This window comes from Mustela nigripes, chromosome 5 (genome assembly GCF_022355385.1).
Source record: "Mustela nigripes isolate SB6536 chromosome 5, MUSNIG.SB6536, whole genome shotgun sequence".
NCBI lineage: Eukaryota > Metazoa > Chordata > Mammalia > Carnivora > Mustelidae > Mustela > Mustela nigripes.
The window spans coordinates 119,707,393-119,726,199 of NC_081561.1; the positions used below are offsets into that span (position 1 = coordinate 119,707,393).

Consider the following 18,807-nt stretch of genomic DNA (forward strand, 5'->3'; position numbering starts at 1 on the left):
AAATCAAATATAATAAAAATATTTTTTAAAAGGTGTAATAAAAAAAGACTTCAGACTTCCAAGTCTACTTAGCTGTATTAAAATGTTCCATTTCTCCATGTCTCTCTCTCTCTCCCTCTCTTTTTTTAACCATAGTGATCTATGGATCTGGTGACAATGCCTTAAATAAACGTCATTTGAAAATGTCTCTATGTAAGTTATTTCTATATGTTTTATTCCAAGCTGTATTTGAATTACTTACACATATACCATAACAAGGGATAATAACAGTACAAACCTATATCAAAGGTTCTGTGAGACAGAATGAGTTTATGTATAAAGCAATGAAAGCAATGCCAGGCACCAGTAAACACCTGATAAATGTTAAACCCTATTATTATAGGAATTAAATAATAAACCTGCATCATTTGGAATAAGCAATAGCTTTCAGAATTGAGAAGTATGAAGTAACCAGAAATCCACAAGGTGGCTCTCAAGGCTTGGCTTTTAAACACAATGGTGTTGCTTTATATTTCCTAAGAAATGAAAGAAGACTTATGAATGCAAACCTGACTTTTCAAAGGCCCTCATAAATTCCAGTTAATAAATAACTGGAAGACTACAAAGCTGTTTAATAAGTGTTATGTAATAGAGATTTTATAAAGTGGAGAAAAATGAAGAAAATGAACAATTTTTATAGTTCTAAATTGAAAGAATCTCATGTTCAAAACAACTGACATCACATTTATCATATTTAGAATTTAAAATGTCAATACAAAATGGTAAAATTCATAGTGGAGTCAAATGTGAAGTCAAAACAATTAAATGCATTTTACCAAGATGATAAATGTGAAAGCGTATAGCACAACGTCTGACAGCAAGCAGCTGTTCAGTAAAATCAGTTAAATCTCATGCATATAAAATACTTTGAAGTTACTATCATTTTATGCCCACTGACTTTTTCATTTGAAAATGTATTTTCATTGCTTTAAATCAGGACAAACATTTTCTGTGAAGGGCCATATAGTATTTAAGGCTTACTAGTGGACTACACAGTCCTTGTAGCAATTGTGCATTCTTCCCTCGTGCTGCAAAAACAAAAAAGCAGCCATTGACAAAGGAGTCTGGCTGTTTTCTAATAAAGCCTTAATTATAAAAACAGGTGGCAACCTTTGGCCTTCAGGCTGTGGTCTACCTATTCTTGACCTAAATCATTATCTCACATAATTAAAGAAAACCTTTTGTAAATCTTAGGATACTATCAATACTCAAATTACTTGGGGAAGTGCTTCTCAAACTGTAATGTGCAGTAATTCACCTAGGGAAGGAGGCAAAGTGCAGATTATGATTTGGTAAATCTGGTATGGGCCTGTGGTTCTGCATTTGTAAAGGTGACCCAGGCTTTTAAGGTCCTTTAAGTATATGTTGTGTAGCTAGGTTATCAAACTCCCGGGTTTTTTTTTTTTTTTTAAAGGTCTTATTTTTAAGTAATCACTATACCCAAAGTTATAACCCCAAGATTAAGAATCACATTGTCCACTGACAGAGCCAGTCAGGTGCCCCTAGACTTTCACATTCTCGAGAAGAACTTTTATTTATGCTGCTTTAATCTGTCTATATCGACCTTAGAAATTAAAACTGAGAAATTAAAAATATTAACTATTAGTTTTTTAAGAGTCTAATAACCCTATTCAATGTTAACACATTTTATGGAACTTAACTATATTTTATGTTTTAACTATATTTTAATGAGTAGGATAAACACAATTCTAACCATATTGATAGACGTGGTAATCGAACACCTCATGCACTGGAATTCTTTGGAAGATCATTAAATAAAAAAAATAAAGATCATAACATGATAAAAATGTAAAATTAAGTCCTTGGAAACTAGAGACCATATATCTGTCATATATAAAATATCTGTATTATCTGGCACATTAAATGCTTTAGTTCTTATATCTTGCCATCATTTGTTCCCTACCTGCTTTTCTGCATGTCCATATTCAGGTCCTTGTGTAGGTAAAAAGCAAGAAATCTGACCACTATTTTTTGCTCTTTCTATTAGAGACATAGCTGTTCTTACAGTGGCGTTTCGAGCATGTACAAACACCATCACCTGAAAGAAAGAAAAGCAGTTTATTTAATACTAAAATTCATTAAACGCTCAATACTAGTCTGAAAATCACCATATATATATATACAAACATTAATTTTCCAAAATACAACCCCCAGTTTATGAATTCCCCAACATTTCCTTATTTTAGAACAAAGTATATATAGGATAAAGGCAAGTTAAATAAAATTCAATAACATGGCTTTATATACTGTTAACCTATAAATTGGCAGAAATCAGAACTGAAATTAATGTATTATATAAAATGTTGAGTTTAATTTGTGCTTTTCTCTTTTGAAGACATGATTCATGAGTGCAATCATATATTACGGGGACAGAGTATAAAGATATATGAGAGTCTTATTTCTCCACTGTCAATGAAATTTCCAGTATCATAAAGATGTTTAAAGAAATTGAAAACAATAAAAACACTCTTCCTTGGAGAAAATCATGTCAAGAACAACCATTTAAAAAATAGAGTTTCGGGAACTGTTGGAGATGAAAATGCTTCTAGAGGGGCATTTGGAATTTTCTGCTGTTGTTTTTTTTTTGATCTTCCTGTGGAATTACTCACAAAGTGACTGTGGAAATCTGAATTACGGGTAAGTCACGTATCTGGACGCTTTGTCAAGGACAAGTGGAAAAAAGCATTTTCAGGGACAGTCAGAATGTCAATGCAACTGAAGAGAATGAAATCAGAGAGTGAGGAGCACTCAGAATCTGATGCCCATCGGTGCTGCCTTCTCCTCTGGCTTCCAAATCCCCCACCCCACCCCCATTCAGCTCAACCCCAGCCTTCCCAAAGTGCCATTACTCTAATACACTAATTTTACTCTTTTATATGGACAACTGATCTTTTTCAACTTTATCTGACGTGAATAAAGCACCTCTAGGTAATTTGGCATTGTAGTCAAAATCGGATACTGAACAAACTAAGGACAATCAGCAGTGTGGGTGACTTAAAGACAAGTTCTAGCCTCAGTTTGCAACAAAATCGAGAGCTCTAAAACTCTCTGGTTACCATAGTATTCCCTTGAGGCCTCAGCAACATGGAGGTCCTAAATCTTGCCTCTCTCTCAACCTCTCTCCATATTTATCTGTTAATTATGTTTTCCCAAAAGCTAAAACATTGGTGTTATTTCCATGATACACATTTAGAAAAATGCGCCACTGATGGTTTTAGTCAAGGAAATGATAGGCTCATGCTAGTTGACCTAAGTAAAAGAGATCACTTCGAAACATTTGAAACACTTTGAACAAAGGTGAAACGGAGAGGGAGACCTGGGAGTGGACTAGAAAGGAGATGGAGTGACACGGATCTAGAGCACACACTGCAAAATTTACTCACAGTAATCTCATGCCCATAAGCTTGCCAAAAAAAACTGTTCCACGTACGGGATGTCAATTATAATCCAGAGGACAGTAAAATCACAGAGTATAAACATTCAAGAAACTGGAATGCTTAAATTACTAATTATTCTTTCAGAAAGTGTTTGAAGTCAAAGAGAGTAGATAATCTGGAGAAAATCAAAATTCCTCAATGAAAAACTCCCAAAGCATTTAGAGACAATAAAATAAGCATTACAAGTCATCTAGAGAGATTTAACATTAGTTAATCACAGCCATCAAGGATAGAAAGTGTAAGCTTTCATACTTGGTTAGATCTCTAACTGATTTGTTGATACTAATGTGTTTTGAAAAGAAATATGATCATCAGAGTATCCCTAAGAATATATGAATAAAAATTATTTCAGTAAGCTTCATGATTACTTGGAAAATTCTTTCCTTATTTTCAACTAAAAAAAAAACAAACCCAAATCTGATTTTGATAGGTTCTCTAGCTTTCTGGGGAAACATCTTTATCTCATGGGGTGTCAGGAGTCTACCACTTAAGCTCACTATAATATTTTCATCATTAATGACATAAACTGTTTAATACAAAGTTAGATAGAAGAATTCTGCTAGCTATAATGCTCTGCTGAAGCTTCACCAGTTCAGAATCTCTCACGTTATATCACCCTGTGATATAGAAGTAAGGGTACTTCAACAGTGACTTTCTTCTTAGAAAATTAAGGCAGACTTTTTTCTTTTATGTAAAATTAAGCTTTATTACACACAAAGCCTCACTAACCCCTAATGATAAATTTTAAGAAAATCTAAATTAAACTGAAATTATTTATATTTATCCACTCTTTCAAATGTTTCTGAGAATTCTGAGAATCATTACCAAGCCCCAAGAATTCTGCGAAAGAGAGAGGCAACATTTCTGCCCTCAAGGAGATGACAATCTATTCTGATGTACTAAATAAGCACAAAATATTTTTCATTTGCTAAGTATTTTCTAGCTACGGATGTGTAAAGTACTGTTGAAAGAGGAAATATGAAAATGCAGAAGACCTGGACCCTTCTATAAAAGACATGTACAATTTAAGGAAGGAGAAAAAACTACACAGGGAGTATGGATAACACAGGAATGCGAACCATGAAGCTGGTGGGTCGCCTTTCAATCATCCATTGCGCTGTATTTACACAGTCCTACTCAGTTCCAAACTATGTGCTGAGCACCATGGATAGAGTGAGAAATACAGTCCAAGGCTCTGAATGGGTCCGCTCCTGCTGGTGAGGAAGAATCACTAGTCATCAGCCCAATCTCCTATAGAAGCAGGTGCAGGCTAGATGGAGGAGCCTACAGTAGTATTGAAAGGAGGGCGCGTGTTGTGATGAGCGCTGGGTGTTCTATGCAACAGTGAATCATTGAACACTACATCAAAAACTAGTGATGTACTGTATGGTGGCTAACTTAACATAAAAATAAAAAAAATATTTAAAATAAAAAAAATACAATAAAATACTTATCCTTCATAAATTGAGTGTGTTAGCTTGAAGAAGTACCTTCTCTTTCAAAGTTTTTCATACTGAGATCCAGGAATCTCTTCATGGGAATCAGTGTTGGGGTCATTAAAATAGACTTCTGGGTCCTTCCCTAAAACTAAGAATATTTAGGGGTGGGACCTAAATTTTGAATTATTAACAATTTTTGAGATAACTACTGTTTGAAATTAGCTAATAATTACCACCAACTTAGTTTTCTTCTCCTAAGGTTAAACAAAGGAAACATAAAACTGCTACTAAAGAGATGATTTTAAAAACTCCTTAATAACATATTTTTATTTACATATACATATTTACATATATATGTGTATATATATATATATGAAATATCAGGGAATATGAAGGTATTTCATATAATCAGTATAGCCCCAAGATCATTTCCCAGATGGGGTTTTATAATGCAACCAGATTTCTATTCTCCATAATTCAAATGCCACATTATGTAAATCCTGTTGATACAAAGAACATAAGGGAAAATAAAATATGACCCTAAATCTTCATTAATTATTTCAGTCTGATTTGTCAACTTATCATTTTGCAAATTATTTTCTACTGGAGCCAAGAGAAATATTAGTTACAACTTAAAATAGCAATTTCTTTTTATTAAATGATCCATCACTTCTTGTTCAGTAAAATAAGCTCTTTTTCTTATTAAGAATTTTCTGTTTAGAGGCTCCAACAGAAGCCATTACAAGGTTTTGGGTCTCTATAACATACTTGATTTTATGGTTTGTTAATTTGGTTAATTAATTTTAATAGACATATAAAAATTATAACTAACAGAGAGGACAGCACTGTTTTATTTGGCATAAATAACTCCAAATCAATCTTAGAAACACTACTGGTAACTGAACAGCAGTTAAATAGGCATAGGTCGTTAAAATAAGATTATAACAGTAGATTCAAGTTAACAACATTGGTAAATTTTAATAGTTTTATGAAACTGTTTATATTTTTACTTGAGGTTTGTTAGATTAATGCCTTTAAAAATATTGTATATACTTGTTTTTAGTTTAAAAAGCCATTTAGTTTAAGAATATATAATTAAATCAGTCCTGGGATAGGAGAGGGAGTATGTGAATTTGCATTTTGGTCCTGTTATTTGATGTGCCAAAGACAGTGTACCTTACATGAGATGCTGATTAAAGGTAACCAAAGAGTGAAAGCCGAGAGAAACAATGATTCTAAAAACGAGAAGGTTTAAGTAACATATTGTTTCAATGTATTCAGAGGGAAGGACATATTTGAAAAATACCAAAAATTCTACTTTGAAACGTTATTAGGGGCATCTGGCTGGCTCAGTCAGTTAAGTGTCTGCCTTCAGCTTATGTCATGATCCCAGAGTCGTGACATTCAGCCCTGCATTGGGCTCTCTGCTCAGTGGGGAGCCTGCTTCTCCTCACCTCCCCATTCTTGCTCTCTCTATCTCTCTCTCTCAAGTGAACAAATAAAAAAAAAAATGTTACTAAAGAGGAGTGATTTAGGACAAACTATTTCATTTCTCCGATTCTTATTTCCCTCACTCCGCAAATAGGTTCTAGAGTCACAAGCTTAATATAAAGTTTGAAGTACATAATGGAAGTGAAAACATTGCATTTAGTAAAATTGTAACTCTGAAACTTTAGAGCACTTCAAAATCATCTAAAAACACAATTGCTGCTCCTTTCCTCCATCACCCTCTCAGAGTAAGTAGGTTTGAGGCAAGACAAGACTTTGCATTTCTTTTTTTTTTTTTTTTTTTTTTTAAGATTTGTTTATTTATTTGGGAGAGAGAGAGAGAGCCCAAGTTGTGGGTGGGGAGGCAAAGGGAGAAGGCGGCTCCCTGCTGAGCACGGAATCCGGATGCAGATGTGGGGCTTGATTCCAGAACCCTGAAATCAGGACCCCAGCTGCTGAAGGCAGTTGCTCAACTGAGTGAGCCCCCCAGGTGCCTAAGACTTTGTATTTCTAACAAGTTCTAAGGAGATGTTAACACTCTTTGTACAGCAACTTTGAAAACCTGTCAGAAGGGGTAAGTATCAGCACTACTGTAAGGGGAATAAACAATAAAATGAATTTGGCCTAAAAGACGAGACTGTGAGACCAGTAAATGACTGCTATAAATTGACACCTACATATTTATTCCCCATTGATTCAAATGTGTGCGTATCTGACACCACATGAAATAATTTAAAAGGCCACTTATCCTTTAACACCTTTGTAAAGGTGCTGTGCAAAAGGAATGATAAGTAAAAAGAAAATTAAAAGGAATATTTAAGCCTGAGATTATTTGAAAACAGGAGGGAGGAGGGCAAGGATTAAGTGAAACATTGAATCAAAGACTCTTCCCTAGAAATTCCCACTAAGAAGGAAGACTGAAAAGAAATATCTGAAAAACATAGACAAAATGGCAGATAGATGTTCCACAGAAAATGCCGCTAAGGGAATGACATTCTTCTTCTTCTTCTTTTTAAGATTTTATTTATTCATTTGAGAGAGCGACAGTGAGAGAGAGCATGAGTGAGGAGAAGGCCAAGGGAGAAGCAGACTCCCATTGGAGCTGGGAGCCCGATGTGGGCCTCGATCCCCGGACTCCGGGATCAGAATGACGTGCTTTAAAATAAGGTATTCACTCTCGTACCGGTTAAAGAATAAGGCCTGAGGGTGAGGAGTTTCATATCCTAGTAGTGGTTAATGCTTTCACTCACTGTCCTGTTAGGCGTCTTGCTCTCAATTCTTTCCAACTTTCTTAACCCAGGTTCCTCAAGAGAATTAACTCTAATGACCTAAACAAAGAGTGATTCTAAATCTGTGTGGTCTCCAGACTAGCAGCATCAGCATCCCCTGGGAACGTGTGAGAACTACAAACTAAGGGTCCAACACCAGATCTGAGTCAGTGACTCGGAAGAAGAGGGTTTAGCAATCTGGTTCAATGAGCCCTCCTGGTGGTTCTCATACATGTTTTGTTAACATTTGAGAGCCTGCATCAAGCCAAACCTTCCCTGTGCCCCATTTAGAACATTCTGGTATCTTTGGGAGGAAGGAGAACACAGGCAAATCATTTTCTACGTTCTACATAGTTTGAATGGGGAGTGCCACTACAGATGTATTTCAAATATCTTGTATATCACAAAAGCTCATAAGCACAAAATAGTTTTTATTGCTGTGGTCATATTACCACATCTATGTTATCAGGTAAATGCAATTTTAAAAGGTTTGATTCTGCATGCTGTGTAATCAGAAGACATCTGTGGTGGGACATTACAAGTAAGTACAGAATTCTCATTTTAGGCCTGCCAATGCTGCCAAGGCTGGCCAGCTGAAGACACTTAAACCACTTGAAGATCTTTTCACATCAGTACTGTTTCTTCATTTATTTTTTATATTTGCATAGTATTCCATTACTTAGAATGCTTTAATTTAGCCAGTACATTTATGTTGTTTCCAATCTCTCATTATTTAAAGCAATGATGTAATAAATAACTGTTCACAAGTTTTATTTCACGTTTGTGAATATATTTGTTGGATAATTTCATAGAAGTGAAATTGTTAGGTCAATTATACATGACTATTCATTTAACTATTTCCTTATTCTGAACACTGTCTGTTTTATTATTGGAGATTTTTTTTTCTTACCAATTTGTAGGTGTTCTTTGTATATGGAAGATAATATGCTTTGTCTTTTTATATTGCAAATATTTTGTTCCAGTCTATACTTTATCCTTTGACTTTGTTTATGGTACCTTGTTTAGTATGGAAACAGTTAATTTTTCTTTAACTCTAACAGCATTTTTCTCTGTGGCTTTGAAGAAATTTATAGATAAGCGAGTAAAAAATAGCCATAAACATTTGAAAATGTGCTGAACTTCACAAGCACTGTGTGGCTCTGGTAATCCAATAGTTGGCACAAACAGCACTGGATTTTGCTCTCAAAAATGGATATCTAGAAAGATACCCACAATATGGTGTTAAGTGCAAAAAAATCAAGCTGAAGAACAATTTCCATAGTATTATTTTGAGTATATATGTAAAGGATGTGTGTGTTTAAAATTCGAGATATGGATGGACACCCACCAAATAAAATGCCTCACAAAATGGGAGTAGGAGAGGATAAAAAGAAGTTTCCTTTGTATTTCTTGTATTGTTTGTCTTAGCCACTGAAATAAGCCCTAATAGTTTTACAATGAAATACATAAACTATAATGAACAGAAAAAATAATGATGACAATGAGGTTATAAAAACTTTTTGTAATGTACTACTATACTAGTAAATTTGACATGGTTATTTTACTGCTAGGTAATTTACAGTATCAAAGTAAAAACTTGAAATATATTTGACAATGTACTTATAAGGGTGATGGTGGAACATTTGATCTAAGTGACAAATTTATCTTGTTTCAACGTACCTGGAAATGCTTTAAGAAGAAAAGAGAAATGTTCTCATAGAAGAAAATAAATAGCATTTCAAGGGAAAGTATACAGAAGTCAAAGGTACAGAGAAGAGCAAATCCACAGGGTGGTAAATACACATTTTTGACAGAAATGGACACAGGAGTGGTAATATCTGGAAAAGCAAATAACAATCCTCATTATAAAATATGTGTTAAGATAGAATTCATTCAAGACTCAGAAATAAATGATACCACTAAAGGTGATACTTGAGAAATCATTTTTATGTTAGAGATTTTAAACTGAATAGAGAGAAGGCTATCATTATGGAAAAAAAAAAGACTCAAGGAAGTATAAAAGAAAGCAGCAGAAATAACAGAAAAACCAGAGAAACAATTTTATCATTGTAAATTGAAAGGACAATCAACAGGAAAAAATTTTAAACGGTGAGGTTAACTTAAAAAAAGGGGTGCTTTTTATGAGGAGTCAAGATGATTAAGAGAGTACTGAGGTACCCCTGAGAGTCAGTATTAGAGACAGATCTTACAAAAGGGAACTCTGATTTAAACATTTTAAAATATAGCTTTGTAGCCACTGAACTGCTTGAAAAGTTAGTACAAGTTCATAAAATTTCATTAGGAAAAAGAAAAGAAGCCCTTTTACCTACATGGGGGAGATGGATATTACTAATATGGTTAAATTAATACAATAAAAATTTCCCTGATGCTTCCATACAATTATTCTTTTGAGCATCTAACAAATTCATGTGCTCCTTCCCTTAAGCTTTAATCACTGACTACCTTTTATTTTTAGCTACTTTTATGCTTGACATAGCTCCTCTACAAGTCTATCCAGCAATTACATGACAGGCCCTGGGGACATAATGAGTGGGCAGGTCCAGCACTGTTGTTCCCTGTGCTTTTGGAGCTTCTGTTTAGTTACTATGGCGAAAGATTAGAGTCTGAGAAGATGCAACACAGAAGTTGCTATTTATTACATGGACAACTATGGGAGGAAATAGCAACAATAAGAACAACAAAAATAAAAGGGAAAAGAAATAAAAAGCATAATTCAAAAATTAACTGAAGTCCTTTCTTAAAGTTAACAAACTACTTGATCTAAAGATCCTGACATTTCAAGTATCCTCATTATTGGTCTTTGGGCGTCATCTCACTAAATTCTTCTTCCTATTGTTCAAAACCTCCATGCATTTGCTCATGTTTTATTTTACTTAGGTCTCCTGCCAATTCTCTCATGGAAATTCTACTAACCTTTAAATCCTGTTCTAATGGTTATTCTCCAATTTCTCTAGGGAAATTAATCATTCCCACAGCACTTTGCTCATACCCGTGCCTTGTGTAATCTCAGCATATACATAGCTTTCCACCTTGACGTTAATAACTACTACGACTAACAATAAAAGGCATTATTTATTAAATGCTTATTATGTGCTAGGCCCAGTACTAGGTGCCACGCACCGTTCTCTATCTCACTATTAACAACACTATTAGATAGGTAATACTATTAGTATTTTACAGATAAGAAAACTGAAGTTCAGAGTTTTAATAATTTGCTACTCATTCAAGAGCAGAATAGGGAATTAGCCTCATTTGAAAGCCTACTTTCTTTGCATCAAGTTGTATTTCCTCCTTGGGTGTTGCCTAAAGGCAAGTTTACATCTTACTCATTTTGAGGTCTCCTGGTCATCCCGTCTCACTCTCCAAACTATCATTCAATCAGTAGGTACTCAATAAATGAGAGCTGAAATTCCGATGTTAAAAACGATCAGTTTTCACAGAAAACATTTATTTTTTTAAATATGAGCAGAGATTTGAATTTAAAAGTTTATAAGTTATAATAGTATGTAGGCTGAGTTAATACTTTCACTGATACATTTATGGGGATACGGGGTATCAAGTTAACTTTCAAATTTTCCAACTAGATAGTCACTTTTCTTGTATTGTTTTAAAAAATGCATTAGAAAACATTTCACTGATATTTAATAAACCAAAATTGCTACTGATTAGTCTTCTAATACTGTTGTATAGCTATATGTGTATATGTGTTTAAGGCCATTGCAAAGTTCAAAATTTGTGATTTAAAAAAGAAACAACTTATAAAATGAGCAATTCTGAGAGCATCTTAAAAAAAATTCTGGACTCTGAAGTCAAAGATAGTTCCCAAACCAAAGCTACCTATATTTACAATGAATCAAATTAATCAAATTCATTAAGCAAAACAATGTCCTACTGATGGACAGGAAGAAAGAAAGTATTCTTACGTTTAATAATGGTAGAAAATCTGACACTACTCTACCTGGATTACACTCACAAAACTATTATTACTAAAAGTAATAGTTTAGCTCCAAAAATAGGGCTAAAATAATAAAATTTAAAATCATCTATTTTAACAATCATGGGTGTAACAACTAGCATTTATTATCAGATATTCCTGGCAACCAACTAATTTACTAACACATAGTTTTTAAATTTAAAATGATGTGGTTAAATGTTTATCAGATAGACCATAAAAATACAAACTACCTGAGACAGGGTTAATTTACCTTGTCCTACCTATATCAGAAAACTGTATAATTCACTGACTAGTCTTCATGCATTAAATTATGCAAATACACCAAGAAAAGTAATCTGGAGTAGAGAGAACTGGTTCCGCAGCTCCAAACTGTGTAATTAGATCTACACTTGGCAATTCACAGCCACCTCTGGACTCTCATGCTGAGAATCTGCAGTTCTTCTCAAGAAACCTAAGCTTTTAAGTGATAAATAGATCCAGGTTATCATTACTGAATTATATTTAAGGCATTACCCTAAAAGTGAAATATATTCTTTGCAAATTTCTTTAAAGGAGTAAGTTTTAATATTTATCAGTTTCTATGTTTGAGTTGGTAGGGAGCTTTAAGTGCTATATTTGGGTTAAAAGAAATCTATGAGGGAGAAGGGGGTGGGATTATGGACATTGGGGAGGGTATGTGCTTTGGTGAGTGCTGTGAAGTGTGTAAACCTGGTGATTCACAGACCTGTACCCCTGGGGATAAAAATATATGTTTATAAAAAATAAAAAATTAAAAAAAAAAAGTAAAAAAAAAAAAAAAAAAAGAAATCTATGATACTTCACATTTTCTAAACCTAAAAGATACTTGTTATCAAAATGTACAGTAATAATGAAAACAAACTTGGAGGACTTAGTGTACACTATATACCATGACACCAAAAATACACATCATTTTTCTAGCTAAGTCCACTGCAAAGAAAATAATCTTACAATCAATTCACCATACATCAGGGCATTGTATAATATACTTAGAAGCATAAGACAGTTCTAGTCAGCATAGCCTCTAAAATATTAAGACCACAAACTTGCAGAGAAAAAAGTGTTTTTAGAATTTCAAAATGGTAAATATTTTGAATGTTTTTTCCCTTTACTATAAACTTTTTAACTAACAATGTTTCCTTAAGACATTAAACATATGTATATCTTTTAGAGGTAATACAGTTTATGTTATCCAAGAAATGCCTGAATAAACTTTCTATAAATTCTTAATTTATATCTTATTCATATGTGCACCATATACATTCATGCATTCAATAATCTGGAATCTGAATTCATTTTTTTAACATAAGCTCCATGCCCAATGTGGAGAGCAATGCAGGACTTGAACTCATGATCCTGAGATTAAGATCTGAGCTGAGATCCAGAGTTGGACAATTAACTGACTGAGTACCTAGGCACTGCTGAATTCTTTTTAAAACAATCACTAAAAATAAATAAGTAAATAAAATCATTACATTTATAAACTTAAGTAACTTAATGACAATGTATATGCTCTTGATGAAAGTGAATTTTATACATTAAAATTGTTTTAAGCATAGAAGTATTAGATTTTTCTTCTAGTTTTTTTTAAATATAAAAGTAAACATATCAAGAATATTATTTTTCCTTGTTCATAATTACTTAAACAAATTTAAGATATATTCAAACTAATATTTTTGTTTAAGAAAAAGTTCCTATCAGGATGCCTGGGTGGCTCAGTCAGTTAAGTGTCTGCCTTTGGGTCAGGTCAGGATCCCAGAGTCCTGCGATTCAGCCCCCCATGGGGCTCCTTGCTCAGTGGGGAGCCTGCTTCTTCCTCTGCCTGTGCTGCCTCCTCTGCCCACTGCTCCCCTTGCTTGTGCGCTCACTTGTATTAAAATATATAAATAAATAAAATTAAGAAAATTTAAAAAAAGAAACAATTCTTATCAACCTAGACAAAATGCTTATCTGACACCAAACTAACCTAGATAACATATTATTATAATTATTTCAAATACCAACAGAATTTTAGATCCATGTTTGAATCATAATTCAGCATCCATACAGTAGAAAAGCTTAGGCAAGTTTACCTGTGCTTCATGCTTTGTTTTTTTAGTTGTAATTTGGAGATAATGGTACCTGCCTTACAAGGCTGGTATAGATACAACAAAGATTAATTAGGAAGTCCCAAAAAAGAGCCTAGCACATAAAAGGGTCTATTCAGTAGGTAAAAACGTTTATTAGTTGTTCCACAAAGGTTTTCCTTATATTCTTCCCAAATCTGATCCCTATACAACCCACTCACTGGGACCAAGTTTGGTATTGTTCTCTAAGACAATAGAAAACAAATGCACTTGTTTTCACACATAAGAATTCTTTAAAGATTTGAAATTCCATCATATCTCCATTATTGACTGGGCTTTCCTCAGCTAAACATCACCAGTTGCCTACTCTTAATGTCCTGACAGCAAGTCCTGTGGCACCTCAGAGCACCCTCGAGGAGCCTGAAAGTGACCACTTCATGAGAAACTCTTCTGTTCAACATTCTCTTTTTTTGTTAAAAGTTTGAAAATTCTAAAATCATCTCTTTCATTGTTCTGGACAATATTTTGGGAAAGCAGTGAAAATAATCATTTTAAAAATAAAACACTTTCCACACCAGTCAGAATGGCTAAAATTAACAAGTCAGGAAATGACACATGCTGGCAAGGATGTGGAGAAAGGGGAACCCTCCTACACTGTTGGTGGGAGTGCAAGCTGGTGTAACCACTCTGGAAAACAGCATGGAGGTTCCTCAGAAAGTTGAAAATAGAGCTACCCTAAATGACCCAGTAATCACACTACTGGGTATTTACCCTAAAGATACAAATGTAGTGATCGGAAGGGGCACGTGCACCCTAATGTTTATAGCAGCAATGTCCACAAGAGCCAAACTATGGAAAGAGCCTAGATGTCCATCAACAGATGAATGGATAAAGAAGATGTGGTGTATATATATACAATGGAATACTATGCAGCTATAAAAAGAAATGAAATCTTGCCATTTACAACTATGTGGATGGAACTAGAGGGTATTATGCTTAGCGAAATAAGTCAATTGGAGAAAGACAACTGTCATATGATCTCCCTGAAACGAGGAAGTGGAGATGCAAAGTAGGAGTTTGGGGGTTAGGAAAATAATAAGTGAAACAAGATGGGATTGGGAGGGAGACAAACCATAAGAGACTCTTAATCTCACAAAACAAACTGAGGGTTGTGGGGGGTGGGAGGTAGGAGGAAGGTGGCGGGGTTATGGACATCGGGGAGGGTATGTGCTATGGTGAGTGCTGTGAAGTGTGTAAACCTGGCGATTCACAGACCTGTACCCCTGGGGCTAATAATACATTATATGTTAATTTAAAAAATGTAAAAAAAAAAATACAAAGGGAGAAAAAAAATAAAACACTTTCACCAGTTTCTAAATACCATTCTCTACTAAAAGAGAGCCAGGCTTGCAGAAATTATTAAATCCAGTTCTGGGACTGCAGCATGTCAAAAGAGCAAAGAAGCAAGCTTGAAGGGACTCCCAAGTGCCAAATTTGGGCTAATAAGATCATCAAAGTAAGTAATACAATAATGGATAATAACCCATTGAGTAAAATAAAAATTCAAGTCAATAGAAAAATAAATTAATAAACAGGAGACAGGAGCAGTTCTTCCTTACATGCAGTGGAATGGAAGGAGTGGCAGAGTTAGAGACTCATTAACACATGCTAAAATGAGTGGGTGAAAGTTAATTATGAAATCCGTACATTTACATTTTATGTATAATCATTTGATTAACCTTTGTTTCCCTCATCAGATTATAAGCAACAGTAATGCAGAGTGTCTCCTTCGGATTTCTGTCCTCAGCACAGTGTCTAACACACGCAAATATTCAATAAATATTAGATGAATATTGACAGTAATGTCTTGGTTTAATTTTAAAAGTCATTTTGTTCAATATCTAGATTGATGACTCAGATATAGTTCACATGCTAAAAGAAAGTGTAGCAGTCTCTGTACTGGGTACTTTACTCACTGAGCTTTTACCGTAATGAGGCAAATAAACTACATAGAGAGATTCCAAATCATGAACCATTCTCAGTAAAGTTTTTCAGTCTAGAATACTATTTCCATTTTAAAATTTCAGGCCAATTGTAAGTATGAAAAGGTTATAAGTATCATCAATTTTTAAAAGTTCATAAAGACATACACACATAAGTAAAAAAAAAAAAAAAGGAACATAGAATGAAGCCTACCTTCTTGCAATGATTAATTTAATGATAAAATAATATAATGATGAGGTTCTAAAAATGCAAGCACTCTGATTTCAGGCTGTGTCAAAGATGGTCTCAAATATGACTAAAATCTGAATGATGTGACCCAAACTACATTCCTTCTAATTGGTCCCCATGGTACAAATGTAGATCAACTTAATTAATTGCTAAACCCAGTCAATCCAATAAAGGCTGCTAAGACAGAATAAAGAATGTCTCTTCAATACATTATAGTATCACACACAGAAAAATATTTTATGACCTCCATGACAGTCCAAATTGCATTGACATTTGTTATTGACAGCCTCAAAATAGCAACATCTATTCTGTAGAGCAAATTAAGGAAGACTAGCTAGTCTATTACTATGCAAATAAAATTCATTAGTAAGCTAACAATTTCATTTCTACAGATGCCACTGGACTTCAAGACCTATTATTATTCAACATTATAAGATGTTCCAGACTGAATCTAATTTTAGTAAAATAACAACATAAAATGTATTTTTAAGCCTTCTGTCAGTATTGTTCATTTTTTTCTTAGACAATATTCACTATTTATAATTCTTAAACAACCAACTATGCATTTAATATTCTCAAAAATTAGATGATATTACACTGAGGAGATTCTTCATAAAAGAATATACTTTTAAAAATTTACTTGGGGGTGCCTGCGTGGCTCAGTGGGTTAAGCCTCTGCCTTCGGCTCAGGTCATGATCTCAGGGCCCTGGGATTGAGTCCCGCATCGGGCTCTCTGCTCAGCATGGAGCCTGCTCCTCCTCTCTTTCTGCCTGCCTCTCTGCCTACTTTTGATTTCTCTCTCTGTGTGTCAAATAAATAAAAATCTTAGAAAAAAATTTACTTGGGCAGCAAAAAAAATCATACTGAACCAATATACTCTCAATCAAATTTACTTGCTAGATGAAAACTGTATTGCTAGAAAAGAAAAATCACAAATCACAAAATTATAATTTGTCTTAGACTGGCTCTTAACTGTCTCTACTTTTTTAGACCATTTTCACAAACACAAGTGAACAACACCTCAATTCTCCATAAATCTGTACTGTACTCTTCAGTGAACCTCTTCATTAAGAAAAAAAAATGATATATCTACAAACTTACAGTTGAGATATTATCCCACATTTAAAAAAAGGTTGCCATTTGACCATCCATTTAGCCATTTAAGTTTTTTTGGCCTTTGCACCATAGAATCTAAAAAAAAATATAGCTATAAGACAAAGTAAATCAGATGCCATAGTTAGAAAATTGAGGTCTAAGTTTACAGACAACAGAACAAAAATACTACTGGAGAGAATATGCAATGTGGGTTAAGTTAGAAAGTTTTTTTCCCCCTTTCTCCAGATTTTTCTCTACCCAAACCCCCTCCCCATCCTCTGCAAGCAGTGTCTACTAGGATGGTTTGGTAGAGTATATCTCCTTTCCAGAAACCTAGGTCTTGCTGGAAAATAATCCTCCCTGAAGTTCCTGGTATAGGAAAATGGTCAGGGCCATCTGAGAGATGGACAGTTAAGTCCACCTTTAATGGCAGAGAAAGTCTCCACTCCCCCAGAACAATTTCCTTCCATTTAAGGGTAATAAAGTGTAGAGGCTCCTTTCTAATCTCTCAAGGAAAGAACTGCTTATGTTCCAGGGTACAGGTCCTCCCTTCCTTCTTCAAGATGTCATCTGTTTATATGCTAGAGTAAAATATAAGGTTCTTGGGTCACTTGGTCTACTTTCTCTCTTCCTTCCTCATCTCTCTCCCTTTCCTCCCTTATTTCTCTTCTCCCTCTTCTTCCTTCTTCTGTTTTTCTTTCTCTCCATCTCCTCCCTACTTCCCCGATCAGAGAGGGGACAGACATGCCAGCAACAACCATACACAGAAGCTTCAAGTTTCATAATTTTATAGCTCATCTTCTATGGTGTAACCCATGTGCATAGAGGCAGCCAGCTCTCACCCATATTGCCTTGTGGGAGGCTAGGGAGAAGCAACCAACAGGATGCTCTGTGAATAAACATGAAGTCTGTTCCAAGTGTCTCCTATTTCTGTTTGTGAGCTTGTGTGTGTGTGTGTGTGTGTGTGTGTGTATACACCCTCCAACACGATGCTCTGTGAATAAACATAAAGTCTGTTCCAAGTGTCTCTTATTTCTGTTTGTGAGTGTGTGTGTGTGCGTGTGTGTGTGTGTACACCCTCCATAAGACTTAACAGGTCTTCAGGAGCAGCCACTAAGTTGAATGTTATACAGTCTGGAAATGCCTACTTTATTTGCCAGAATATACTTAGAGCTGTATTTCCTATCTGTTCATTTATAAAAACCATGAAAAAAAATGAGATATGAGACTGTTGTGTTATTCCCTTAAAAACAATCCTGATTTATATTATTATCTGTAGAGACATAATTTCTTTCTTCCCACCCCTTCTCACTTATATGCTACATGACAACGACAACAAACCAAAAAGATAAAAACTCCAGCTATAGGCAAGGCAGTAAAAAGCTTCAATGAGTAATTAATCTGAATATTCACCTACCTTTTATACACTTTGAGCAAATACATGAATAGCTCTATCAGATTTCTCTGGGACACAAAATTTTATACTCAGCTTTAATAAAAATATTGTCTGTCCAATTTTATCAAAAGAAAGCTATAAAAATGTAGTCAACAAATGCTTATCAAGGTAACGAAAGTTATTAAACATATCTACCAACTACTTGCAAGTCAAATATCAGTTGGAAACTAGTTAATAAAGAGATTCAATATGTTATTTTCTAAAATGAAATAAATAGCTGTCCTATTAAATTCTGACAATTTATGTGATATATTCTGAAAGGCTATCTAGA

General features: G+C 34.4%; 1 protein-coding gene across 1 annotated transcript in view; it reads right to left on the minus strand.

Moving 5' to 3' along the window:
- ASCC3 (activating signal cointegrator 1 complex subunit 3) overlaps positions 1-18,807 on the minus strand; it is a 336,478-nt gene that overhangs the window by 158,340 nt on the left and 159,331 nt on the right. Inside the window, exon 14 of the mRNA XM_059401113.1 lies at positions 1,964-2,098. Within this exon, the coding sequence (XP_059257096.1) occupies positions 1,964-2,098 (135 nt within the window). The remainder of the gene's footprint in view (positions 1-1,963; positions 2,099-18,807) is intronic.